We start from the raw sequence: 27304 nt of genomic DNA on the forward strand, positions 1-27304 counted from the left end.
TTCCTGAGATCATGTGAGTACCTACCCAGGCTTTCCATTTATATGATCTGGCAAGTTCATTTTTTGTTTAAGCCAGCCTGTGCTGGATTCCTGTCACTTGAAGCCACAATGTCCTAAATAATGTACCTTTCTCATCTGCCCTTATGCCCCACTTACCATAAATTGGGATCTCTGACACTAGGGGGGAATAATTCAGTGATTTCTAATTGGTCACTACTGACAAGGACACAGGAGGTTTGGAAGAGCTGAGCACAGATTTTGAGAATGGGAAGACAAGGTCACAATTGTGCTTTTGAACTTGATGCTGTCGGTGCACACAAGCATGATGCTTCTCCTGCCACCTTTGATGATTCACTGATTGGAACCACAAGACAGACCAGATGGGAGAAGCTGACCAGCAGTGGAGACAGGATACCAACAAGGTAATGGAAGACCAAGTTCCATTTTGAAACATTCTACACCACACATTTCTCCAACACAAAGAAGACAGGAAGTGGCCTAATAAAAACCTTTAAAGGGGAATGAGCCATGGCCACGAGCTGCTAGTCACAGAATTACTACAATATGTGCTCAGAAGTCCAGTGTTTTATGAAAAGACTGGTTTCCGCTTGGCAGAGGTGCCTTCATGCTTTTCATCTGAGTGTTTGATTACCAGCGGGAGCCCATTATCCTTCGGCATTCTCTATTTATAACAGATTCCTGTTTCAGAAACGTCAAGAAATTGAATTCCAGCTGCCAGGGGGTTCTCTCTGGGAGATTTTCAATCCCCAAAACAGAATTGTCTTTTTCTCTTTTCTCCGTGGTGAGAGGGGGCATAGGGAACACCTGTGATAATCTGCAGAAGCAAAGCCTTGTGTGAGCAGTGTGAATACAGCAGAGAGAAAGCCTGAGGCTACAATTCCCAGGAGAAGCAGGGAATGAACACTTCCAATAAACACAGCAATTTGATAACTACCATGTTGTGGTCTCAGACCCAAAGCTTTCAGGCTTACATTGTTATTACTGAAGCTGCACCCATTTTAATGGCTTCAAAATCTCCAAAGCAGAGGTCATTTCTCTGCACCTTCATTGAATCACGTAATGCTCCACAAAAATTCCCTGGGTCGATGCAAGGATGGCACAACATTTGAAAATCCATCAACATCATCCACCACATCAACAATAAGAAGAACAAAAACCACATGATCATCTCCATAGATGCTGAAAAAGCATTCGACAAAATTCAACATCCATTCGTGATAAAAACTCTCAACAAAATGGGCATAGAGGGCAAGTACCTCAACATAATAAAGGCCATATATGATAAACCCACAGCTAACATCATACTGAACAGCAAGGGGCTGAAAGCTTTTCCTCTAAAATCGGGAACAAGACAGGGATGCCCACTCTCCCCACTGTTATTCAACACAGTACTGGAGGTCCTAGCCACGGCAATCAGACAAAACAAAGAAATACAAGGCATCCAGACTGGTAAAGAAGAGGTCAAACTGTCACTATTTGCAGATGACATGATATTGTACATAAAAAACCCTGAAGACTCCACTCCAAAATTACTAGAACTAATATCGGAATACAGCAAAGTTGCAGGATACAAAATTAACACACAGAAATCTGTAGCTTTCCTATACACTAACAATGAACTAATAGAAAGAGAAATCAGGAAAACAATTCCATTCACAATAGCATCAAAAAGAATAAAATACCTAGAAATTAACCTAACCAAGGAAGTGAAAGACTTATACCCTGAAAACTACAAGACACTCTTAAGAGAAATTAAAGAGGTCACTAACATCTGGAAACTCATCCCATGCTCCTGGCTAAGAAGAATTAGTATCATCAAAATGGCCATCCTGCCCAATGCAATATACAGATTCAATGCAATCCCTATCAAATTATCAACAGCATTCTTCAATGAATGGGAACAAATAGTTCAAAAAGTCATATGGAACCACCAAAGACCCCAAATAGCCAAAGCAATCCTGAGAAGGAAGAATAAAGTGGGGGGGATCTTGCTCCCCAACTTCAAGCTCTACTACAAAGCCACAGTAATAAAGACAATTTGGTACTGGCACAAGAACAGAGCCACAGACCAGTGGAACAGAATAGGGACTCCAGACATTAACCCAAACATATATGGCCGATTAACATGCGATAAAGGAGCCATGGACATACAATGGGGAAATTATAGTCTCTTCAACAGATGTTGCTGGCAAAACTGGACAGCTACATGTAAGAGAATGAAACTGGATCACTGTCTAACCCCATACACAAAAGTAAATTCAAAATGGATCAAAGACCTGAATGTAAGTCATGAAACCATAAAACTCTTAGAAAAAAACATGGGCAAAAATCTCATGGACATAAACATGAGTGACTTCTTCATGAACATATCTCCCCAGGCAAGGGAAACAAAGGCAAAAATGAACAAGTGGGACTACATCAAGCTGAAAAGCTTCTGTACAGCAAAGGACACCATCAATAGAACAAAAAGGTACCCTACGGTATGGGAGAATATATTCATAAATGACAGATCCGATAAAGGATTAACATCCAAAATATATAAAGAGCTCACACACCTCAACAAACAAAAAGCAAATAATCCAATTAAAAAATGGGCAGAGGAGCTGAAATAGACAGTTCTCTAAAGAAGAAATCCAGATGGCCAACAGGCACATTAAAAGATGCTCCACATCGCTAATCATCAGAGAAATGCAAATTAAAACCACAATGAGATATCACCTCACACCAGTAAGGATTGCCATCATCAAAAAGACAAACAACAACAAATGTTGGCAAGGTTGTGGAGAAAGGGAAACCCTCCTACACTGCTGGTGGGAAGATAAATTAGTTCAACTATTGTGGAAAACAGTATGGAGGTTCCTTAGAATGCTCAAAATAGAAATACCATTTGACCCAGCAATTCCACTTCTAGGAATTTACCCTAAGAATGCAGCACTCCAGTTTGAAAAAGACAGATGCACCTCTATGTTTATCGCAGCACTATTTACAATAACCAAGATATGGAAACAACCTAAATGTCCATCAATAGATGAATGGATAAAGAAGATGTGGTATATATACACAATGGAATATTATTCAGCCATAAGAAAAAAACAGATCCTACCATTCGCAACAACATGGAAAGAGCTAGAGGGTATTATGCTCAGTGAAATAAGCCAGGCGGAGAAAGACAAGTACCAAATGATTTCACTCGTATGTGGAGTATAAGAACAAAGAAAAACTGAAGGAACAAAACAGCAGCAGAATCACAGAACCCAAGAATGGACTAACAGTTACCAAAGGGAAAGGGACTGGGGAAGATGGGTGGGAAGGAAGGGAGAAGGGGGTAAGAAGAAAGGGGGCATTATGATTAGCATGTATAGTGGGGGGGCACAGGGAGGGCTGTGCAACACAGAGAAGACAAGTAGTGATTTTACAGCATCTTACTACGCAGGTGGACAGTGACTGTGAAGGGGTATGTGGGGGGGGACTTGGTGAAGGGGGAGCCTAGTAAACATAATGTTCTTCATGTAATTGTAGATTAAAGATACCAAAATAAAAATAAAATAAAAATAAATAAATAAATAAAAATTCCCTGGGTCTTTCTGCTCCTTTCTTAAAGTTTCTTCTTTCCCTTGAGATGTTATTCTAATCTGGGAGAGAGGCCCACTATATACAGAATTCTTTTGTTCTCTCACATTACATTCACTTTACTGGGATATGGATAAGCCTATTGACCAGGTGGGCTTTTATGCCTTCAAAATCTCAGTTCCAACCTAACAACATTTTTTAATGAATCAGTGATAGAAAGAGGATTCCTAAGCCCTGCTTATACTTTGTTCATGCAACAAATATTTATTATACACTGACTGTTTCAGGTGCTTGTGAGATAGAGTTGATAAATCCAACATGATCCGTACCCTCAAAAAACTTAGATTCTAGCGGGGGCAGAGACAGGAAATGAATATATTTAATATTATACTAATAACAATTGCACTTCTGCTTATGGAAAATCTTTTGCATACAAATTTCTCCCACAATGTTCTACTCTCAAAAGAAAACATATCAACCTGCAGGTTATAACATTCTAAAATATTACTGTCTGGTGTCTCAGGTTACACCTGCCGTGCCATTCATAAACTCGGGTCTCTGAAATACAGGGGCTCTCTAAACCATCATCCGCTCACCTCTAACCTGAACATATTTAGGATCTCCCACATCACAAAACTACAACACAGGCTGACCCTTTCCATTCTCCTTTTCTGTTATCAATACAATCTCAAAAAAGTATAAAGTTAATAAGGTTGCTTCCTGATGACTCACTGAAGTACGTTTATGGTCATTAGTATAAAAATAGACAATCTTGTCCAAGGAATTTCTGCCAAAGTTGGTGCCAGTGACAGTTCTAAGAGGAAAGTATATAGCGATCCAGGCCTATGTAAAGAAGGAAGAACAATCCCAAATGAATAGTCTAAAGTCACAATTATTGAAGCTGGAAAAAGAAGAACAAAGGAGCCCCAAAGTCAGCAGAACGAGAGACATAATAAAGATCAGAGAAGAACTAAATAAAATTGAGAAGAATAACACAATATAAAAAATCAATGAAACCAAGAGCTGGTTCTTTGAGAAAATAAACAAAATAGATAAGCCATTAGCCAGACTTATTAAGAGAAAAAGAGAACCTACACACATCAACAGAATCAGAAATGAGAAAGGAGAAATCATGACAGACCCCACAGAAATACAAAGAATTATTAGAGAATACTATGGAAATCTATATGCTAACAAGCTGGAAAACCTAGAAGAAATGAACAACTTCCTAGAAAAATACACCTTCCAAGACTGACCAAGGAAGAAACAGAAAATCTAAACAGACCAGTTACCAGTGATTAAATTGAATCAGTAATCAAAAAACTACCCAAGAACAAAAGTCCCGGTCCAGACGGATTCACAACTGAATTTTATCAGACAGATAGAGAAGACATAATACCCACTCTCCTTCAAGTTTTCCAAAAAATAGAAGAGGAGGGAATACTTCCAAACTCATTATATGAAGCCAGCATCACTCTAATACCAAAACCAGGCAAAGACCCCACCAAAAAAGAAAATTACAGACCAGATGCAAAAATACTCAACAAAATATTAGCAAACTGAATTCAAAAATACATCAAAAGGATCATACACCATGACCAAGTGGGATTCATCTCAGGGATGCAAGGATGGTACAACATTTGAAAATCCATCAACATCATCCACCACAGCAACAAAAAGAAAGACAAAAACCACATGATCATCTCCATAGACACTGAAAAAGCATTCGACAAAATTCAACATCAATTCATGATAAAGACTCTCAACAAAATGGGTATAGAGGGCAAGTACCTCAACATAATAAAGGCCATATATGACAATCCCACAGCTAGCATCATACTTAACAGTGAAAAGCTGAAAGCTTTTCCTCTAAGATTGGGAACAAGACAGGGATGCCCACTCTCCCCACTGCTATTCAACATAGTACTGGAGGTCCTAGCCATGGCAATCAGACAAAACAAAGAAATACAAGGCATCCAGATTAGTAAAGAAGAAGTCAAACTGTCACTATTTGCAAATGACATGATATTGTACATGCAAAACCCTAAAGACTCCACTCCAAAACTACTAAAACTAATATCCAATTTCAGCAAAGTTGCAGGATACAAAACTAATACACAGAAATCTGTTCACTCCTTTACACTAACAATCAACTAGCAGAAAGAGAAATCAGGAAAACAATTCCATTCACAATTGCATCAAAAAGAATAAAATACCTAGGAATAAACCTAATCAAGGAAGTGAAAGACCTATGCCCGGAAAACTACAAGACACTCTTAAGAGAAATTAAAGAAGACACTAATAAATGGAAATTCATCCCATGCTGTTGGCTAGGAAGAATTCATGTTGTCAAAATGGCCATCCTGCCTAAAGCAATCAACAGATTCAATGCAATCCCTATCAAAATACCAATAGCATTCTTCAATGAACTGGAACAAATAGTGCTAAAATTCATATGGAACCATCAAAGACCCCATATAGCCAAAGTAATCCTGTGAAGGAAGAATAAAGCAGGGGGGATCTCGCTTCCCAACTTTAAGGTGTACTACAAAGCCACAATAATTGAGACAGTTTGGTAGTGGCACAAGAACAGACCCACAGACCAGTGGAACAGAATAGAGACTCCAGACATTAACCCAAACATATATGGCCAATTAACATACGATAAAGGAGTCATGGACATACAATGGGGAAATGACAGTCTCTTCAACAGATGGTGTTGGCAAAACTGGAAAGCTACATGTAAGAGAATGAAACTGGATCACTGTCTAACCCGATACACAAAAGTAAACTCAAAATGGATGAAAGACCTGAATGTAAGTCATGAAACCAGAAAACTCTTAGAAAAAAACATAGGCAAAAATCTCCTGGATATAAACATGAGCAACTTCTTCATGAACGTATCTCCCCAGGCAAGGGAAACAAAGGCAAAAATGAACAAGTGGGACTACATCAAGCTGAAAAGCTTCTGTACAGCAAAGGACACCATCAATAGAACGATAAGGCATCCTACAGTATGGGAGAATATATTCATAAATGACAGATCCGATAAAGGATTGACATCCAAAATATATAAAGAGCTCACACACCTCAACAAACAAAGGGCAAATAATCCAATTTAAAAATGGGCAGAGGAGCTGAACAGACAGTTCTCCAAAGAAGAAATTCAGATGGCCAACAGACACATGAAAAGATGCTCCACATCGCTTGTCATCAGAGAAATGCAAATTAAAACCACAATGAGATACCACCTAACACCAGTAAGAATTGCCACCATCCAAAAGACAAACAACAACAAATGTTGGTGAGGCTGTGGAGAAAGGGGAACCCTCCTACACTGCTGGTGGGAATATAAATTAGTTCAACCATTGTGGAAAGCAGTATGGAAGTTCCTCAAAAAACTCAAAATAGAAATACCATTTGACCCAGGAATTCCACTCCTAAGAATTTACCCTAAGAATGCAGCAACCCAGTTTGAAAAAGACATATGCACCCCTGTGTTTATCGCAGCACTATTTACATTAGCCAAGAAATGGAAGCAACCTAAGTGTCCATCAGTAGATGAATGGATAAAGAAGATGTGGTATATATACACAATGAAATATTATTCAGCCATAAGAAGAAAACAAATCCTACCATTTGCAACAACATGGATGAAGCTAGAGGGTATTATGCTCGGTGAAATAAGCCAGGTGGAGAAAGACAAGGACCAAATGATTTCACTCGTATGTGGTGTATAAGAACAAAGCAAAAATTGAAGGAGCAAAACAGCAGCAGACTCACAGAACCCAAGAATGAACTAACGGTTACCAAAGGGAAAGGGACTGGGGAGGAGGGGTGGGAAGGGAGGGATAAGGGGGGGGAAAAAGAAAGGGGGCTTTACGATTAGCATGTATAATGGGGGGGCACGGGGAGGGCTGTACAACACAGAGAAGACAAGTAGTGATTCTACAGCATCTTATTACACTGATGGACAGTGACTGCAATGGGGTAGTGGGGGGAACTTGGTGAAGGGGGGAGTCTGGTAAACATAATGTTCCTTATGTAATTGTACATTAATGATACCAAAAAAAAAAAAGTTGGTGCCAGTGAGCACTCCTGCAGAGAAAAGAGGAGCTCAGGAGGGAAAAGCAGCCTAAATCTGGTTCCGTGGAAGGACAGTGTCTTTTGAATCAGGGTTAGGAAAACTTGAGTCCATAAAAGTTGTTGCTGCCTCAAGAATACAGGGGGTATTTCTCCTTTCTCAGGACAGCCTGAGGTGTCCTTTGCAAGAATAATGATGGCATAACATGTACTGCAGGCTTACTACACGCATCACCCCTGTTTGATACTTTTTCTAAATTGCTACTAATTTTTGCAATAACCCTGAGGAAGACTCTAAAGGCTTAGCCAGGTTATTAAACTACCCAACTTTCCACAGTAAGTTTGGAGCTCAGCTTCTCACTGACAACTGAATTTAAAATATTTCCAAGAATTATGCTCAGTGAAATAAGCCAGGTGGAAAAGACAAATACCAAATGACTTCACTCATTTGTAGAGTATAAAAACAAAGCAAAATGGACGGAACGAAATAGCAGCAGACTTACAGACTACGAGAAGGGACTAGCAGTTACCAAAGGCGAGGGGTTGGGGAATGTGGGTGGGGAGGAAAGGAGAAGGGGATGAAGGGGCCCTATAATTCACAATCACAATATAGGTGGGTGGCAGGGGAGGCAGTACAAGCACAGAGAAGACAAGTAGTGACTCTATAGCATCTTACTATGCTGATGGACAGTGACTGCAATGGGGGTGCTGAGGACTTGACAATATGGTTGAATATTGAAACCACAATGTTGTTCATGTGAATCCTTCATAAGATTGCATATCAATGATACTTTGATAAAAAAAATCTCAAAAAGAAAATGCTATTTACAATATAAATTTATCAGAAGTTAAAAAACTCAGTTTTTAAGAAGAAAATCATATTCTCTCTATGGAAGTGAATTCAGAAAGCTTCACTGAAAGACAATGGCCTATGACGAATATCAAGAATCACTAACAGCTGACAGACTGCTGATGTGGCAATGTGAGCACCTAATTCCCTATATTCCTGCCTTTCCTTGCCAGAGGTTGAGGGCTGTTGTTAATGTTTCCACCTACAAAGATTAAATGGGAAAAAATAGCAGTACATTTCTCAAAAGAAAAAAGTTAATATCCCCTCCTTTGGACTAATCTTGTCCTCAGATAGTCCCTTTGGATTGAAACATGATGATCCTTATTTACAGTGCAGTGAAGAAAGCTTGTCTTATCAACATCATTGACTAATTCTGTGGTAAAACACCGAGTATATATTATTGTGGTCCTATGAATGTGGGTAGAATTACCTCCACAGAATTTCCCAGCACAGCCATTTCTGCCACATTATTAGTAAACTGATTTAGCCTCAGTCATAATCTTTTGAGCCAAATGTTCTTAATTTAGAATGCTATAATGCTCATGTTCATAATAGTAGGCAAATGGACTTCTTATTGTATGTTGTTAAAACTGATTATCCCAATATTCATTCTAGCAAACCCAACAAATGTATACACTTATAGGGACTCTGTTCTTTGCAGCTGTGATATTTTGTATGTGTTTTTAATCCTATTCCCAAATAGACAGTGGGGGAGGGGGGGAGTAATGCCTCACCAAAGTACAAAATTTGAGGCTCTGAGTACATGGAGTGTTCTAACTGCTGACTATTTCTTGCTCTTGCAGTGGTTGGCTGCATGAGCTCTTTGGAGAAAAGATTACTTGTTTTTCCTTTTCAAGCCTCTGTGCTTCAGTGGCCTCATAGGTCAAGAGTATGTAAAAACGTTAATATAGAAATTTCCAATAAGCACTTCAGAACTACAACAGAATCAACAGTATGCTATAGAATTGACACTTGGAAAGAAAAAATGTACCAGCACCAAGTGTAATGTATAAAATCAGCCCATTTCTAGTCTAAGTAACTGTAATGGTATGTTTTTTCCCTACATATATGTATAACAGTAACGATGTTATACACAGCAGTAATAGTAGTATTGTTACAGAAACCCAGAAAACCTGGACTGGATCACTTGACGGGAGAACCAAGCAGCACTCGAAGGTCTTGGAGGGTGGAGGTTTCTCCACCAGGCACCCCGCGACCTTCTCATCCTTAGGAACAGTAGATGGCACTTCAGCACTGGGCTCCGGGGTCATTTTAAACAGCGAAACCACCACGCAAAGCATGGAAACGCAAAAAAACATGGCACTATGTGGACTGTGAAAAGGATACTTGTTTATAGTGTGAAAGCTGAAACAAGAAGGCAGAACATCACTTTGGCCAACCTCATCTGGGAACATGGACGTTGATGCAAATTTTTCTTTTTTCCACTCATGTCCATGAATGGCCATGAGAGTGCCCTGAGGATAGATTTTGGGGTTATAAATACATTTGACCACATAGGTTAAATTTGCAATTATAGAATCTGTGAATAATGAGGATTGACCGTATGTGAACACACACACACACACACACGCATAGCAAGCTTCAGGAAGAGCACCTAAAAATGCTAACCATGGTCGACTTTGGGAGGGCTACTTGTCCTTCTTTATGAAATTTGTGGGTTTCTTTTTTCCAAGTTTCCTCGTACGTATGTATTATTTTATAATAAAAGTTTTTTTTTTTAAGAGAAGCAAAGTTAAAAATAAAGAGCAGGATAATAATTTAATCAAGTTTGACTGCACTGTCCCCTCTCCAGGAGGGACTCTATTGTAAAGCCTCTTGCATAAGGAATCCTTGTATTTTTGGTGGCTTTTCAGGGTTTTCCCTACACAAGAGTCTGCCTGTGAGGGAGGGCTGTGGGTGGGGCAGGGCGCCTTCCTGGGGCCAGGCAGCCCTTACCTCTTGTTTCTGGGCTTTGTTTTGCTAGTGGATGCCGCTTGCAGATCTGGAATTGCCGACTGCCTCTAAGAGCCATGGGCAGATGCTGAGCCAGGCCTGCCAGGCAGCAGCAGTTCCTACTTTGTCCACTAGATGGCAAGGTCTTCCTGACGGAACCAGCTGAGGCTCCAAACTCTGACCAGAGCTCCTCAGAATGGGGATCTCCCAGGACCCCCGGGGACCACGAAGACCAAGGTTCTCAGAGCAAGGCTGCATCTTCCCCTTTAGTCTGAGCTCCGCGAGATGAAGCCATGTTGCCCCTGGGCAGAGTTCAGACCAGACTTCCCTGGCCACACTCCCCGCCTCGGGGCTCCCCACCTGGGCAGCCCAGCCCTGCCCCCGCTCACCTGGGCCTTGTCGGGGCAGCTCCTCATGGCCTCCATGAGCTTCTCCACCTGCTGAGCCTGGTCCAGGGCGTCCCGCAGCGCGTCCTCCGTGCTCATCAGCTGGTGCTGCAGCACAGGAGCTCGGGCGCCGATGCGTCAATGAGGGAGTAGCGCCTCTGATCCGACAGGGACTTCTCCTTGTCCTGGGAGCAGCAGGAGAGAGGAAGATGTGAGGGTGAGCCTGGGGCAGGGAGGCCTCTGCTCCAGGCGGCAAACTCTCCTGGCCCGCCTCACCTCTGGGCCAGGCCTGAGCACCTCCAGGACGTCACTTCAGGCTTCCTCCCGACCAGAGGTCCCCACCGAGGCATCTCCTTTGTCCCCTGCCTGCCTTCCCAGCCTGTCAGATGCTCCACATTCTCCAAGTGCTGAAATCCATGCACCCCCTTCCCTTCCTGTGTGTGCCTCCCCAACCCCCCTCCCTCTACTTTATGGGGGTACCTCCTCCTCAGTCCCACACCCCCAGCCTCACCACCTCTTACCCTCGGGCCCAAATGAACCCTCCCTCCCCATGCCCAACAGCACACTCAGTACCAGCGGCTCAAGCCCCCCCACAGCAGCCCCTTGGCCAGGGGCTTCTAGGTCCTTCTGCTCTGCTCTGCCCCTCCATCCGAAGCTTCCTCTCCACCCAACCTTCTTCACTTCTGGAAGTTTCTAACCACAAAGCCCTTCCCTGGATCTCCCACAGCACTGGGGACAATGCAGGAAGACAAGGGAGTGGCTGCCCTCGGGTGGTTTTGACCAGCTTGTGCCCCCAGAGGTGAGTCAGTGCCACATTGTCAACCCCCCACCCCCCAGGTCTCTGGAAAAGTCTCAGGGATTCCATGCTCTCAAGTCCCCTGGGCCTGTCTTCTCCCACAGTGTGCCCAGACAGGCCACAGAGGCCCTGGGACCAGCCCTGTTGACCAGACCTGCCTGGACGATCTGGGTGTGTAGCCAGAGTGACGCCCCTTATCCCTTAACCCTGCAGGCCCAGGGCCTGCTCCCATGGCTGTGGCGGATCTTGTCCCCGCCTCCTGCCCGAGGCTTCTTCCATCACCTCCAGTACAGCTAAGCCCATATGGCTGGGCTGGAGGGCAGTGAGGGTCGGTCCTCCCGGATCTTATGATCCCATCCACACCCCAGAGTTGACCAGGCCCAGCAAGTGGCCATGGGGCTGTCCTCAGGGCCGACTGCAGGGGACAGGGTGCGGAAGGGTTTGTCCTGCTACCGGTGTCCCCACCTACCCCAGCCCCACCTCTGGGGACTCAGCTCCCCCAGGTTCCTGTTCCTGATGGCAAAGGAGTTTCACTCCCAGAACCTCAGGGCCAGGGGAGGCTCTCAAGGCGCCTTCCTGAGACCGATGTGTGAATCCCCACTGCAGGACCCCAAACGAGGAGCTGGTTTATGGCTGATTATGTCCCCAGAGGGGGAGCTCACACGCCACCTCAGGACGGGCTAGATTCCTAGGAAGTCTTCCTTAGAACAGCATCACCAAGCCAGCCACGATACCTGCAAAGGGCTGCATGTGGCCCCCACCAGATACATTGCTGGCCCTGCTTGTGGTTCTAGGGGGTTTTGAACCCTCACTATGATGTGGCTGTCCCTGGGGGTGGCTCCAGGAGGTCACCAGTCCCCATGGCCTGACAGCAGATAGCCCAGCCCACCCTGGCATTCCCCATCCCCAGCCACCCCTTCCCCACATACCAGCCCGGTCAGCTTTTCACACAGGCCCAGATGTCATCCTTGAGTTTTTGCTCCTTGATCCGCCACTCGGCCTTGTGAACCTCGCAGCTCAGGTCCCTCCTGGGCCCTGGGGAGTGGCGACGGGCCTCCAGCAGCAACACTCGAAGTTCATTCAGGCTCCTGGTGGGGGCACAGAGCATTACGGTCAGCCCTGGCCTCTCCGCCCCCACTCTCCAGCGATTTTCCAGGAGCCTGGGGACTGCCACCCTGAAGGGGACACTGGCTGTTAGGATGACATCTATGTGCCAGCAGGGGCCAGAGTGGAAATATGAAGCATGGAACAACTTGACTACAGCCCCAGAGGGGCCAGGGTTTGGGGATAGGATGGTCAAGAGGACTTGGCCTTTCCGGGAATGTCTTAAAGGCTTTAAAAAAGAGTATACTAAAAATTAAACAAATCAAAACATTCATTCAAGAGAGCCTGTGCAGCAAAACATTTTAAAGGCCTCATGTCCAATGGATTTAATATCCCATGTCAGCTCTTCACCAACTGGCAGTAGCCTGCCTGGGATACCGTGATGAGAATGATTCTGAGGCCGTGTTTGGGCTCTGCAGAAAAGAGGGCAGTGATCAGTTAGCACTGTCTTCCATGGACACAGGATGGAAGAAGAGGACATACCCCTTCTAAGCCTTTTTCTTGCCTGCATCTACTATAGAAGAAAGGAGAACTCCTTGACTAGGTGGCCATGGGTAACTGAGAACCAAGTGGGTATCTGCTGACACTGCCCCTTCTCTTTTCTCCTTCTCCCTGCTATAAATATGATGATGGCTGGAGCTTCAGCAGCCACCTTACAACCATGAGGAAGAGTCTAAGGGAAACACAAATGTGTTGGTACTGGTATCTTGAGCCATAGCTAATTGCCAGCCATGCTACTTCCAGATTTCTTGTTACATGAGGAAAATAAATCTCTACAAATTTAATCTGCCAACAAATTTCTAGCTGATCTCCCACTGACATCCTGAGTGCCATGGGAGCATGGAGGGACTCAGGGTGGCCTATACAAACAAAGGAAGGCTGTAAGGAAAAGCTGAGCTGTGAGGAAAACCTTAAATAGTGTACTGGATTTGGTAAAGTGACCAAAAAGAAGGTATTCCGGGAAGTGGAAATTGCATGAGTGATAACAGACATAGGCAGGAATGAGCCTGTTTGTTAACAGAAAGACAGACTCCTCAGAGGAGGTGAGACTGGGCTGAACACAAACGATAAACTATCCAAGTTGAATGGGGGAGGGGATGAGGAGCAAGACAGCAGTGGAGCCCTGGCGGCAGCAGCTGCTGGCTCACCCATGCTAGGGAGAGAATATTCCCAGTAGCCTGTTGCATCTGTTTAACTCCCTCCTAGGCTGGGCCGTGTTCTCCAGAGAATGTCATAGTAACCCCAAAGTGTGTATCACACTTACAGAGGGGAGGAGACAGCATTTCCTTTATAAAAAGAAGCTTGTACTCTGAGATTCCTTTAACTCGGGTTGAACCTCAAGAGCTTACAGGGTCTGGGGAATCATGTCCACAAAGTAGGTGTGAGAGAAATAATGAAGGCAAGTGGGGGACGGAGGAAGCCCAGAGGACCCACGCCCATCGAAAGGGAGCAAGTGTTCCCCAGCAACGGCTGGTTGTTGCTTGGCTGGAAGTCAGCCTACTGTTGTCAGACCTTCCAATTTTTTAAGGAAATCTGGAGAAACCTGGATTTTATAGGAAATCTACCAGTTTTTAAACGCTAGCCTGTTTTTTTCAAAGCCTCATATAGGTCACACAAACCATGTCATTGACTATAACCCAGAGGTTCTCAAAATATGGTCTGGGGACCCCTCAGGGGTCTCTAAAACCCTTCCAGGGGGTCCACAGGTCACAACTATTTTCATAATAATCACGGAACTTTCCACAGTCATTTCTCATGAGTGTACAATGAATTTTTCCTGTGACTGCATAGCATATTAATAATTATCTGAAAAGGATATTAAAACATTCCTCCCTTTCCCAACTACATATTTCTGTAAGGCCACATTCTCATAATATCCTTCAACCAAAATAACAAGTTGCAACGATTAAATGCAGAGGAAGAGAGGAGACTCCCGCTGTCTGCTACTAAGCCCAACGCTCAAGAAATCTGCAAAAATGTGAAGCAATGCTATTGTTCCAACTAAACCATGTTTGTTTTAGAAAGCACTTTTCCCCCAAAGTGTATTGTTTATGTTACATGCAATTATTAGTATTATTATTTTTAAATGGCTTAATAGATATTTTAAAAATCCTCAGTTTTAATTTACAATATAAGTATAGAATAAGTAAACAAAAGCTCTTTGGAAATACCCAATAACTTTTAAGAGTTTAAAAAAAAACTCTTATAATCTTTTTAAAGGGCTCCCTGAGACCAAGAAGTTTGGGAACCACTAATCTTTCCTATAATCTCTCCTGGGGGTTTCCTATAAACTCTCTTGTGTTAAGAAGGATTCTGAGGCTTCATTGGCACTTAGGCGATCTTTGGTCATGCCAACCACCTGTACAATGTGGCCCTTCCCCCTTGCTCTAGGAAAGACTGGCTAATGTCAGGTGGAGTGAGGGGCACGGCCAGCAAGCGTGACCACCAAGCCCATGGCTGACTCACTGCCCCTTCCCGAGCAGCTCTGGCTGATGAGGACCAGCTGGCCCGAGGCATCGTGGGTCTTCCGGGACACGGCCTCTAGCTCTGCCTCCAAGTGCCACTTCTTCCGCAGGGTGTCCACCTTCTTCTCTCCTGACTTACACTTGCTCACCAGTGCTGAGGGTCAGCCAGCAGGGAAAGCAGAGAGAGGGCAGAACAGTCATGGGAGTCTGTCCCACCAGAGGGCCAAACCTGGGCAGGGAGCCTGTTTTCCCAGGGGTCACAGTGACACACTCCACGGAGTGCATCTCTCTCATTCTGCAGAACCAGGCAGCCAGGGGCTGAGGGATGAGCTACAAAAGCAGACCTGAGCCCCCCAGCACAGCAGCCCAGGCCCTCGGGGGCAGGGGAAGCAGTCCACCCTCCCCGAGACGGAACTGGCACCTACACTGCTCCTGGACAAGGAAAAGCTAAATCTTCACCTTGGCCTCCGAGGAGTTTGAGGCCAACTACCTTTGTCAGGACCAATTATGCCATGTGAACGTGATGGGAATGGGAGAGGAGTTGGGGTGGGAACCGGTTCCCAGGATGGGGGTCATCTCACGGACACCACCACTGGCACTCTGGCGGACAAGAAGCAGGGACAGTTTGTCACAAAGTCACACATTCCAGACCCCCGCCTCTCCCCAGGCTCCCCCTCTGTCCTCATCTTCCCTGTGTCTTGCTCTCTGCTGCTGTGAGCATCCGTCCCTCCAGTTCTGAAATCCTGGTATTTCTTCTAGGGGCTGGGGGCTGATGAAATACCCTATCAAGGTGACCTAGAGAACCCAAAAAGTCTTCAAGACCGAACAGAAATGGTGAGGGAATTTCAGAGCAGAGGGAACTTAGAGCTGGCTCTGGGGAAAGAAGCCAGCTCAAGGCCCTGATTATATGATGGATGTGTATGGGTTCCTGGTCCCCGCTTACTGCAGCCCAGGTGAAGTCCAGGGTAGCTGGACTGGCCCAGGTCACCTTCTCCTCAAGGCAGCATGGAGAGGGTGCCCTTACCCAGGTGCCAGCGCACCCCACACCTGACTGCCACATGGCCCCAGTGAAAGCCCCCCCATCTGTCCTGCGCAAGAGAGACTTACCACTTACTTGGGTCCTGAGCATCTAGGTCTGGGACATCAAGGCTGTCACCTCTTTGTCTCTCTGGTTTAGCTTGTCCTGAAGCCGGGAAAAGGGAGAGACAAAGGGCCATCAGCGTTCTAGGTCAGTGGGCGAGGGGACGATCTGCAGGAACCCTAAAACGCAGCTACACGTGGGCTCATTGGTCCAAACTGGTCCAAATTCATTCTCACCAGCCCTCTCTGGGTAACCCACTCTAAACAAAAGGCTGCAATACTGTGTAGTCTTCGGCAACTTATCTCAAAGTGTCAGCTTCCTTGACTGGGAAGTTAGGATAATAAAAATGGTGCTCATGTCACAAAGTCTTGTGTATTCAGTACTGACGGCCTCCAAATAGTCATAAAAAAGATAATGCATGGTCAGTGCTGGAAACATACTAACTTTCCACAAGTTAACCTACCAATATAACATAATGCTAACAAGATTTTAATTTTTGTGGAACTAGATAAGCTGATTCTAAAATCACATGGAAAAATAAGCAAGAAGAAACAAGAGAGCTGGGCAACAACTATAAAAAGTTAAACATAGAATTGCCACGTGACCTAGCAATTTCACTCCTGGGTATACACCCCAAAGGACACCAAAGAGGCATTTGACAAGTACCTGTACATGCACACTAAAAACATGCATGTTTTCAGCAGCCAAAGATGTGGAAACAGCTCAGATGTCATCCACAGGTGGATGGATAAACAAACTGTGGCATGTGCATGTGATGGATTATTACTCAGCCCTAAACAGGAATGATGCACTGACATTGCTACACCATGGAAGAACCTTCACTATATTATGCTAAGTAAAAGAAGCCACACAGAAAAAGCCACCTATTATATGATGTTCTTTATATGAAAATGTGTAGAATCAGCAAATCCATAGAAACAAAAAGCAGCAAAGGCTTCCTGGCCCTGCTGGAGTGGACATAGCCCACGCTACCCAGGGCCTCAGCCTTCTGGATTTGGGGCAAAACTGGTACTAGTGGGAGCAGCCTCTCTGCCCACCCACCTCCAGCCTTCCAGAGCCCACTCTGGGGATGCCCACACTCTGAGGAAGTGGCTGCTGGACTGTTGCTCAGTCTCATTAGGACTGCCAGAAAGGGCACCATCTCCAAGCACTTGTGCTGGAGACAGGCCTCCAGGGAATGCACGGGGCTTGCCCTCCACAGGAAGTCATCTGGGTGAATCAGGGACTCGGGGAGTGGGAGAAACCCGTTCTCAGTGCCAACGTGTTCTTCTCTGCAGCCTGGCCTGTGAGGTCCCAGCCTGGTCTGATCAGACCACCTTGGGACCCCAGTCACCAGGCCCAGCTGCCCTTCTGACTGACGGAGGGATGAGGGGCTCTCCTCTGAGCCAGATGCCGTCTGATCTCCCCCGGGTGTGCACCTGGGGACAAGGAGAATGCCTCCCCAGTCTGGGACAAAGTGGCCAGTAAACACCCAGGCCCTCCGCAGCTGGACCCTCACATGCAGCCCGTGGACCCCCCTACCCCAACCCAGCAGCATGGGTGGCTGCTTATGCTGGTGTTCTGGGACAAGCACAGGGACTCGAGAGCCTGGAGTCTGTTTTCGGCGACCAGAAGCTTCTCCCACAGCCTCTTGGCTTCCTGCTTGCTCTGGGCTTTAGACCGCTGCAGCACCTCGTAATCCAGCATCTTCCTGTCAGCCAGGGAGATCTGCTCCTTGAGGAACTCAATGGCCTGTGCCCACCCCCCGTACTCCACATCCAGCTTCTCCAGCTCATGCACCCGCAGCTTGGCATCGCGGCACTGCTCCTGGGCCTCTGGCAGCTCTATCTGGTGCTGGCCGGCCTGGACCTCCAGCTGGGCCTGCCAGTGCTGCTGCAGCCTGTGCAGCTCATTCTGGGTCTCCTGCAGCTTCTGCCACAGGCCCTTCTTCTCCTTCATGTGCATGGCTGTCTCGATGTTGTGCTTGGCCTGCAGGTTGCCCAGCTCCAGCTGGTCCTCCATCTTGATGCCCTCCATCACAGCCTTCAGCTCTCTGATCTCCTTCTGCTGGGCACCCGGGCCTGAGTTCAGGGTGGCCTTGAGGTCCTCCAGGAACTTCTGGTGGTCCGAGGCCAGTGAGTCCAGCTTGGACTTCCAGTTGCCCATGAGCCCCATGTTCTCGCTGGTGGCCTGCTGGACCTTGGCCTTGAGGTTCTCCACCTCCTGCGTGTACTTCCCGTTGGCCACCCGGAGCTTTTCCACTTCTGCCTGGTAGGCCCTCAGGGCCTTCTGGTACTTGTCCCGCAGCACCCCTCTCTGCTCTCCCTCTGGTGCTCCTTGCTGGCCGACAGCAGCCACTCCTGCAGCCGCAGCGTCTCGGCGGCCTTGGGGTGGTTGGCGGATGGCAGGCCCGAGTGCAGCAAGCACTGCTGTAACTCCTCAATCTCGCTGCATCGCAGGGTCAGCTCCTCCTCCAGCTGCAGCACCCGTGACTTCTTGGCCACTGTGGTCAGCCACCAGGGAGAGAGGGAGGCTGGGGTCAGTGGGCTGTCTGGGGACTCAATAGGGGCAAGATGGGGCCTTCCCCCCCAAGGGCCCCAGCCCCAGTGAGGGAGGGCAACAGGAAGGGAAGGGCGCTCAACTCCACCTGAGTGCCGGTTGTCTGTGGCCCTGCCGGCCACAGCCTCCAGGAAGACTTCCCTGGCTTGTACCCCAGTGATTCAAGGAATCAGCTTTCCCTGCTGCCCGAGGTGCCTTGGACAAACCAGGAGTTATGGCTTTCTCTAGGTTCATACTATTTTTAAAGAGCAGAGGTGATGGAATTTTGCATTGTCCTGCTCTTGGAAGGTCCCCAGACAGTCAGGGTTGAATCAGAGGGGCTGATTCACGTCTGGAGGGCGTGACCAAGGAAGGGTTTAATGCCTAAAGCAGAACAAAATTCGTGCTCCCAGACCCACCTTCTGATTGAAAACCCTGAGATCAGAAGCTTCATCCTCTAAAACCCCATTCGGACCATGTCAATGGCCATAGATTTGGAAGCAATATATTTAAAAGTTTTAAATCTTTTACAAGCTTAAAAAATTTTGTTTCTGAAAGTGACCCTTAGAGTTCAGCAAACCTGTTTTTGTTTTTGTAATCGGGTTGAACCCTAGCCCAAGATGTCCCGTGAGGAGGGCTAACGCCTGCCCACCGCCACTCAATTTCTGCAAGCAGCCTTCATGCACACACGTGCCTACTGCACGACACACTACTGCAGGCCCAAGAGGTCACCCAGCAATGGCCAGTGCATGCAAAGGGACCCAGATGCCAGTGCATACACCAGTGCATAGGTGGGCTAAGGCCGACCTACATAAACTGACTGCTGCCCACCTCACCTCCCAGGCACATGCTGTTTGTGGTGGTTTTTACCAATCACTGCTTGCTGGCTGTTTAGCTGCTTTGCCAAGACAACTACAACTGGGCTATGTGCTGGGCGTGGCTGGCCAGCTGTTTGGATGTATGTAGGGGCCTGCCCTGGCACATGAAGGGGTCAGCTGGGCCCAGAGCCTGGACTCAGAACCAGGCCCTGGCTTAGCAGAACCTCACCCCCAAGCAGAGCTTTCCTGGCCTATGACCCATGCCCTGACCCACTGTATCTTAACAGCCTGACCCTAGGGCTGACACAGAGCCCCATGTCCTTCAGGCTGGCCCCTCCTACCACCATATTTAAGACCCCCTGGGCTAGAGAGACCTGGGTCTGCGGTCCCTGACTTCCCAGCCTGGGGAGAAGGCAGGTGTGGACAGGCTGTCCCCGTGCCTGCCCACATTTGGGGCAGAATGTGCCCAAGAGGCAATCAATTTCTGGCCATACACAAAGCCCATCGAGGCAATGGATGGGGAGGGAGGAAGGGGAGGGTCTCACAGGACAGTCCCAGCCAGTGGGACCATGAGCTGGCCAGTGAAGACCCCTCCCCCAACGAGTACCATGTGGCAGTGAAGCCTGAGCACGTTCCTAACCCTCTACCTCCCTCCTGGAAGGGGCGCAAAAGGAGAAAACAATGAGGAGAGCAGCCAAAGACAGAAAATAATAAAACAGAGAGGCCGAAGGGGAGTGAAGGGGCCAAGGCGGTGGCAGGCGGCGGCAGCGTGTGACCCTGTTGTTGCTAATTCTCGGAGCAGCCTCGGGGCCTGTGCCTTCTCCTGTAGCAGGCTCTGCTCCAGCTCGCCAGTGCCTGCGAGCCCCAGCTGCTACTGGGTCTGGTGCGCCCGGGGCAGTGGGAGGTGGGGGCGGGGGAGAGGGGCACACACAGGGTGCGGAACCCCGGAAGCGGGGGGTGGGGGGGGAGAGAGAGAGAGAGAGAGGCGGAGTCATTTTCCGTGAACTAGACCAGAGAGTAGGTCCAGGAGAGGAGGTGGCTCAGGAAAGAGGAGGCCCTGGAGTGCGGTGGGCGGGGCCTGCCGCCTGCGCTGGGTTCTGGCTGGGTTTGCTGGGCTGGGAGAGGGTGACAAAGGGCATCTGGGTCCCTTCTGTCTCACTCAGGCGGCCCTGAGCCCCATCAGGGAGCCTTCGGGCTGTTTCTCATTTTGGGTACGGGATCTGCACTCAGGAGTCCCCCGGGATGGATGGATGAGTGCGTGCACCCAGGGTTCCTGGCTCCCAGGACTGCGCTAAACGAGGAAAAACAGACACCATCACTATTCTCCCGGCCTGGCCTCCTTGGTGAAGGCCCGCCTGTGCCTCCCACCACCCTGCCCCAGGCCCGCAGCAGCACAAGGACACTTTTGTCCCAGCTTCACGACACCCACTTCACTGGCTAACAGAGCCCGTCGTGCTCAGGGCATCTGGACTGGCATTTGGGTTCCCATAACAGCTCAGCGAGGGCAGCTGGGGGATGAGGGCTGGAGACCACGTTCCTCGTGGGGAGTGCCAGAGGAGCCTCCTCAGCCTCCTGCGGTCCTGTCCCCACCCAGGAGAAACAAGCTGAAAGCAAATCCGTGTGGCAGTTCTGAAGGGGCAGACTGAGCCCCACGGCACATGTGAGACAGGCACACACACCCTGCCAAAGCGCTAACAAGGGCGACAGTGGCAGGGTTAGCGCATCAGAGAAATGCTCCTGGAGTTCAGAAGAGCTGGACAGGTGTTTATGTCCTTTAGCCTATGATCTTGTTTCTGTGAATCTTCCTGAAGGAGCAACTAGAAAGGTTCTCTTGTCTCTCTCAAGAGGGCAGCATCCAGTGGTGCTAGCCGACAGCCCCACAATAGGAGCTTGGGGGAGAAAGCCATAAGGTTAGATTTTAGGTGGATGGGCAACTTGGCCTTCCTCTCTGGGTGTGTGCAGTGGGGCCACCATGCTCCCGTTTCTCATTGTTGGGACCCTGGAGTTAATGTTCATAAAAACATGGTCAAGGTGCTCAGGGCATCATAAGGGTGGATATAATTTTTGTCCCAGGCACTGACATTGGAACTCCCACAGGAGCGGTGCGAGTGAGTCGCAAGTCCGGAGATTCCGTTCACGCGCTTTCTCCTCTGGTAAGGGAAACAAAAGCAACAATGGACTGTGAGGGGTTGAAGCAGTTTCAGACATAAAAATAGGACACAAAGCTCTCTGTAAAGTTAGCCCCAGACCCTAGTCACTTACCAACTTCTGAGAAACTAAAGGAAAAGATATAAATCCCATGAGAAAAAGGATGTTCAACTAACTCCAGGCTATTTTTGCTTCTGTACATTGCTTTGTTAGAGACCAGCAGTATCACACACTTCCTGCAGCAGGTGGTGTTGGATCTGCCTAAATGCGAACGCCACCCCAATTCACTCACGGAAGACGTCTCTTGATGCAACAAGCAAGAGGACTTTATTCAGGAACCAGCTAGCTGGGTCCAAGTGTCAGCCCGACGCAACGGGTTTCAACAAGGACCCCAAGCACTCAAAGCCAAGGGTTTATATAGCATTTTCAAAACACTTAACTCATAGTAATTTTCTACAGCTGCACATTATTCTTGCAAGACATACATCCTGGGGTTAGGCAAGAGCAAGATAAGACCACTCCTCAATTGTCAGGGAGGTTCTGCACGATAAGCTTGGTATGTAAGATTAGCTGACCAAGGTTAGCAGACTAAAGGCTACAGCTGCCCACCACCTGGTGTTCATGATTAACTTGTTTTTCAAGGCCTTACCCAGTTTGTTTTTCTTTCTAAGTCACATACTTAGAAAATGGCTTCTAGGCCTTTAAGATGGCTATGCTTAAGCTAACCTATTTCTATTCTTACAGTGGGAAAAACAGGATGCTTAAGCCCCCTGAGCATTGAACGAGGAATATAGCTTGCTGAATTTAGGCGAAGGCGGAAAAGTTGCAAAAACTAAGCAGGATGCGGTAAAAATGCTTAAAAGGATGTTGTAATAGAGGCTCGGGGCTGCAGTTGGAGAGCTTGCTCCTTGGCAGACGCCAGCCAGCTAAAATAAAGGCTCCCTTTTTATAATCTACTTTTCTGTGAGGACCTGTTTCCTTACTCCTGCTCCAGCGTGCCCGATCTGAGACCCACAACAGGACCAATGGGACTACATCAAGCTACAGCCAAGGACATCATCAGTAGAACAAAAAGGCATCCTACAGTATGGGAGAATATATTTGTAAATGACATATCCAATAAGGGGTTAACATCCAAAATACATAAAGAACTCACATGCCTCAACAAACAAAAAGCAAATAATCCAATTAAAAAATGGGCAGAGGATCTGAACAGACACTTCCCCAAAGAAGAAATTCAGATGGCCAACAGCACATGAGAAGATGCCCCCACATTCCTAATTATCAGGGAAATGCAAATTAAAACCACAAAGAGATATCACGTCACACCACTTAGGATGGCCAACCTCAAAAAGGCTAGCAACAACAAATGCTAGTGAGGATGCGGAGAAAGGGGAACCCTACTACACTGATACTGGGAATGTAAATTAGTTCAACCATTCTGGAAAGCAACATGGAGGTTCCTCAAAAAACAAACTAGAAATACCATTTGACCAAGGAATTCCACTCCTAGGAATTTACCCAAAGAAACAAGATCCCAGACTCAAAAAGACATATGCACCCCTATGTTTATTGCAGCATTATTTACAATAGCCAAGATATGAAAGCAACATGAGTGTCCATCAGTAGATGAAAGGATAAAGAAGAGGTGGTACATAATACAAAGTGGAACACTAATCAGCCATAAGAAAATTACAAAGCCTGCCATTTGCAACAACATGGGTGGAGCTAGAGGGTATTATGCTCAGTGAAATAAGCCAAGCAGAGAAAAACAAGTACCAAATGATTCCCCTCATTTGTGGAGTATAACAAGGCAAATCTGAAGGAACAAAACAGCAGCTGACTCACAGACTCCGAGAAGGGCCTAGGGGTTACCAAAGGGGAGGGGTATGGGAGGGAGAAGGGGTTTCAGGGGTATTATGCTTGGTGCACATGGTGTCTGTGGGGTCACGGGGAAACAATGTAGCTCCGAGAAGACAAGTAGGGACTCCGTGGCATCGTGCTACGCTGATGGACAACGGCGGAAATGGGGTATGGAGAGGGGGGACTCGATAATATGGGTGAATATAGTACCCACATTGTTTCTCTTGTGAAACCTTCAGAGCAGTGTATATCAATGATACCTTAATAAAAAAGAAAAAAAGAAAAAGAAAGTTCACATTATACCAACTGAATTTTATGAAAGACTTCAATGCTTTCCTTTTCCTTTTTCTCTGTTTTGCCAACGGGTCTCGTGCTGAGTACCTGGTGCCCGCGGCGGCCGCGTTGGCCGAGCTGGCTGGGGGGGCCACCGCGGCCTAGAGTCGCCTGAGCCGCGAGCCCTGAGCAGCCATTCGCGCGCCGTCTCCCGGCAACTTGGGAGCGCGCGCCGCCAGCGCACAATGCCCGCCCACCTCTAGCCCGCGGGCAGCGTAGGTAGGCAGTCTGGAGGAGACAGCCCCGGAAGCCGCTCGCCCGCCGGACAGAGCTCGCTCTTCGCTTCAAATGGGAGGAGTTTTGAGCAAGCTCCGCCCCCCGCAACCCGCCCCCAAACCGGAAGCCAGGAGCCGGCGCCCACACGCGCGCCCGGCCTTCCTCGCTGGGTGCGCGCGCCCGGCCTTCCTCGCAAGCCGCTCCCGCCCCACAAGCCCCGCCCCGCCGGCCCCCTCCGCCCACCGTGATCCCATCAGCCCTCAGTCCCCACTCGTATCCTCGGGTCCCCTTGGAGGCCTTCCCGCCGGTAAGACACGCTGACTCTCCCCAGACGGAGGACTTGACTTTGAAAGTTTTTTCTTAAGTCCTCAGTGGGCTCTGTGCCGTTTTCACCTCTTCAAACACCTTGGTGCGCGTCCACCGTGTCCTGCCTCCCTTTAGCCTCTGCTATGAGATGTGCTGCCAGAACTGTTCCCTTCTTTCAGTTCTTTTTTTTGGGTCATTTTTCTATTCTTTTAATTTTTAATTTTTTGGGGGATCATTAGTGTACAGTTACATGAGCAACATTGTGGTTACTAGACTCCCCCCATTATCAAGTCCCCCCCTCAAACCCCATTACGGTCACTGTCCATCCGCGCAGGGAGATGCTATAGAGTCACTACTTGTCTCCTCTGTGTGCTGCTATAGTGCCCTCCCCGTGCTCCCCGCCTACATCATGTATGCTGATCCTAATGCCCCTTATTCCCCTTCTCCCTCCCTTCCCACCAACCCTTCCCAGTCCCTTTCCCTTTGGTATTTGTTAGTTCATTCTCGGGTTCTGTGAGTCTGCTGCTGTTTTGTGCCCTCAGTTTTTTCTTTGTTTTTATGCTCCACAGATGAGTGAAATCATTTGATACTTGTCTTTTTCTGCCTGGCATATTTCACTGAGCATAATACCCTCTAGCCCCATCCCCGTGTTGCAAACCCTTCTTTCAGTTCTTAAAGCTCTGAACTTTAATACAGTATGGGTTTAGCAGAATACTTGGTAAATCACTTAAAATATCCCTGTTTCAGGTGAGACTACCTTCTGTCTGTAAAGTATAGTACTCTAAAAGGTTTTGTTACTTTTTTATCTTTGGACCAATAAATTGTATCAGCCGAACTCAAAGAGGTGTACCCAGGAAACGTCCTGGATGGATATAACTTGGCTGATAAAGATGATTAGATTTAATCTGTGTTTTCGTTTAGTCCCAGTTGAGTGATAACAACAAAATTCAAAACTTCGGTGACAACACTAGATCCTTGATAAGTACATTTATTTGAAAAGGTGAACATTCAGGTTTTTAAAATGTTTGACTTTGGGTGTATATTTCTGATGACGTAGCATAAGAGATTGAAGGATTCTTGTAAAATTTGTCCCTGCATGTCCTTACACACACTTTTCTTCCACTGTAGGTTTACTTGTGTGGGCAGTTTTTCAATTTCCCCCTCAAAGTTGTTGAATCCATTGCAGGGACAGCTGTCAAGTACCTGCCACTTTCTGCCCTTAGGTGGAATGCGGAAAGTTGCCATAAAAATGCTGTGTTTTGTGTTGCTTAAAGGCTTAAGCTCTCTGGAAAATAACTGAACCCACATGGTTCTTAAGGAATTTAAACTTTCTGTCATTCTTCTAAGCTGCTTTGATTCCATAATGTGTCTCCCATTCTCCACAGGGCCTGTGGGACTTCACCACACCACTTTGGCATTACACGTTCAAGACGATACCCAATCCAGCAGGCCCAGTATTCCTGTGCGCTTCCCACGCTGTGCCGGAATGGCCATCACAGAAAGCGTGTGCTGTCTCCTAGTAATTCCAGTGTTGTGCAGGCCTTCGACGGTGAGGATCGCTCCTCCCGGGAGCAACCTGGCTCGTTTTCCAATGTAAGCATTGCTGGAGGAAAAGACTCCCAGTGTGTCCACTTTATTCTCCTGCAGTTGTTCATCTGAGAGAATAACTCACTCAAAGGAAAAGAAGAAGCTTCTTATGTGAGGGAGAAATCTTAAGTTCCAGTTATTGAGCAGTTTTTTATTTTCTGGGTTTCTCCCAAGACTGTAGCTTAACAGCTAAGGGCCATTTGTGTGAGTGTATAAAGTACCCTTCTGCTTGTTGGGTAGCTTTTGACATGTTTTCATCCATACAGAAGGCTCTTAGAGTAATATAAATGACACATTAATGATAAATGACAAATATAGGAGATGAAGGCCCCGGCCAAGCAGTTATGACAATGCAGAGCATAATAGTATGAAGCTTTACCTGGATCTATTCTGCACTAAGCCCTCTGCTGAGCACTGTATACCCATTTCCTCAATCAGTGATCACAACAGACCTGACATACATAGTCATTGCCCCTTCTTACAATTTTATGTCAAATGTCATACATACACAAAAGGAAGGAAAAATATCATAATGAACCTCCATGTGGCTCCAGCAGTTAACAGTGTTTTGTCAGTCCTGATCCATCAACACCACCCCAAATTGGTTTTCCTCTTGTGTTTTAAAGTACAAACACATTGTTTCACCTGTAGGTACTTCAGTGTATTTTTAAAACTTTTTGAACATTAATAACCACAATGCCTCTATTCCTCTGAATAATAATGACTTAATGTTACTTATTATCGCTCCAGTTTTCCCTTCTTACCCTTCCTGTCTTATTACAGTTACTTTGAATCAGGGACCAAAAATCAACTCATTGTGTTTGGTTCACATGTCTCTTAGACTCTTTTTTTTTGAGCATTAAAGGTATTTAATTAATATATGTAACAAAAAATCTGAAGGTAAGGTCATACACTTATGGAAATAATGATTTTGACCTACTTGATAAGATAGTTGTGAGGCAGTACATGTAATGTGTTCATGCGTCTACACTGTCCATAGTAAGCATTCAAGAAGTGCCACCAAAATAAGTACTGAAATTTAGATTTCAGGGGACTTAATTCACACTCAAAGAGCTTCAGACTTAGCATTATACAGATTGTATCTGATGGCCTAACAAGCAGACAGGGTAAAAATAATCAACTTTTCAACAGGCCTGGGCGGAGCCATGATGCTCCGAGCGCCGCG

General features: G+C 46.9%; 1 protein-coding gene and 1 pseudogene across 1 annotated transcript in view; one reads left to right on the plus strand and one right to left on the minus strand.

Annotated features, from left to right (window-relative positions):
• Positions 1 to 8672: 8672 nt before the first annotated feature.
• Positions 8673 to 20804, minus strand: LOC118967272 (CAP-Gly domain-containing linker protein 2-like; annotated as a pseudogene).
• A 4424-nt stretch (positions 20805 to 25228) lies between these two features.
• Positions 25229 to 27304, plus strand: part of LOC108387380 (nuclear envelope pore membrane protein POM 121-like) — a 29943-nt gene continuing 27867 nt past the window's right edge. Inside the window, exons 1-2 of the mRNA XM_073214267.1 lie at positions 25229 to 25278; positions 25917 to 26124. Coding sequence (XP_073070368.1) covers positions 25229 to 25278; positions 25917 to 26124 — 258 coding nt within the window. The remainder of the gene's footprint in view (positions 25279 to 25916; positions 26125 to 27304) is intronic.

The sequence above is a fragment of the Manis javanica genome, chromosome 10, assembly GCF_040802235.1.
Source record: "Manis javanica isolate MJ-LG chromosome 10, MJ_LKY, whole genome shotgun sequence".
Taxonomy (NCBI): domain Eukaryota; kingdom Metazoa; phylum Chordata; class Mammalia; order Pholidota; family Manidae; genus Manis; species Manis javanica.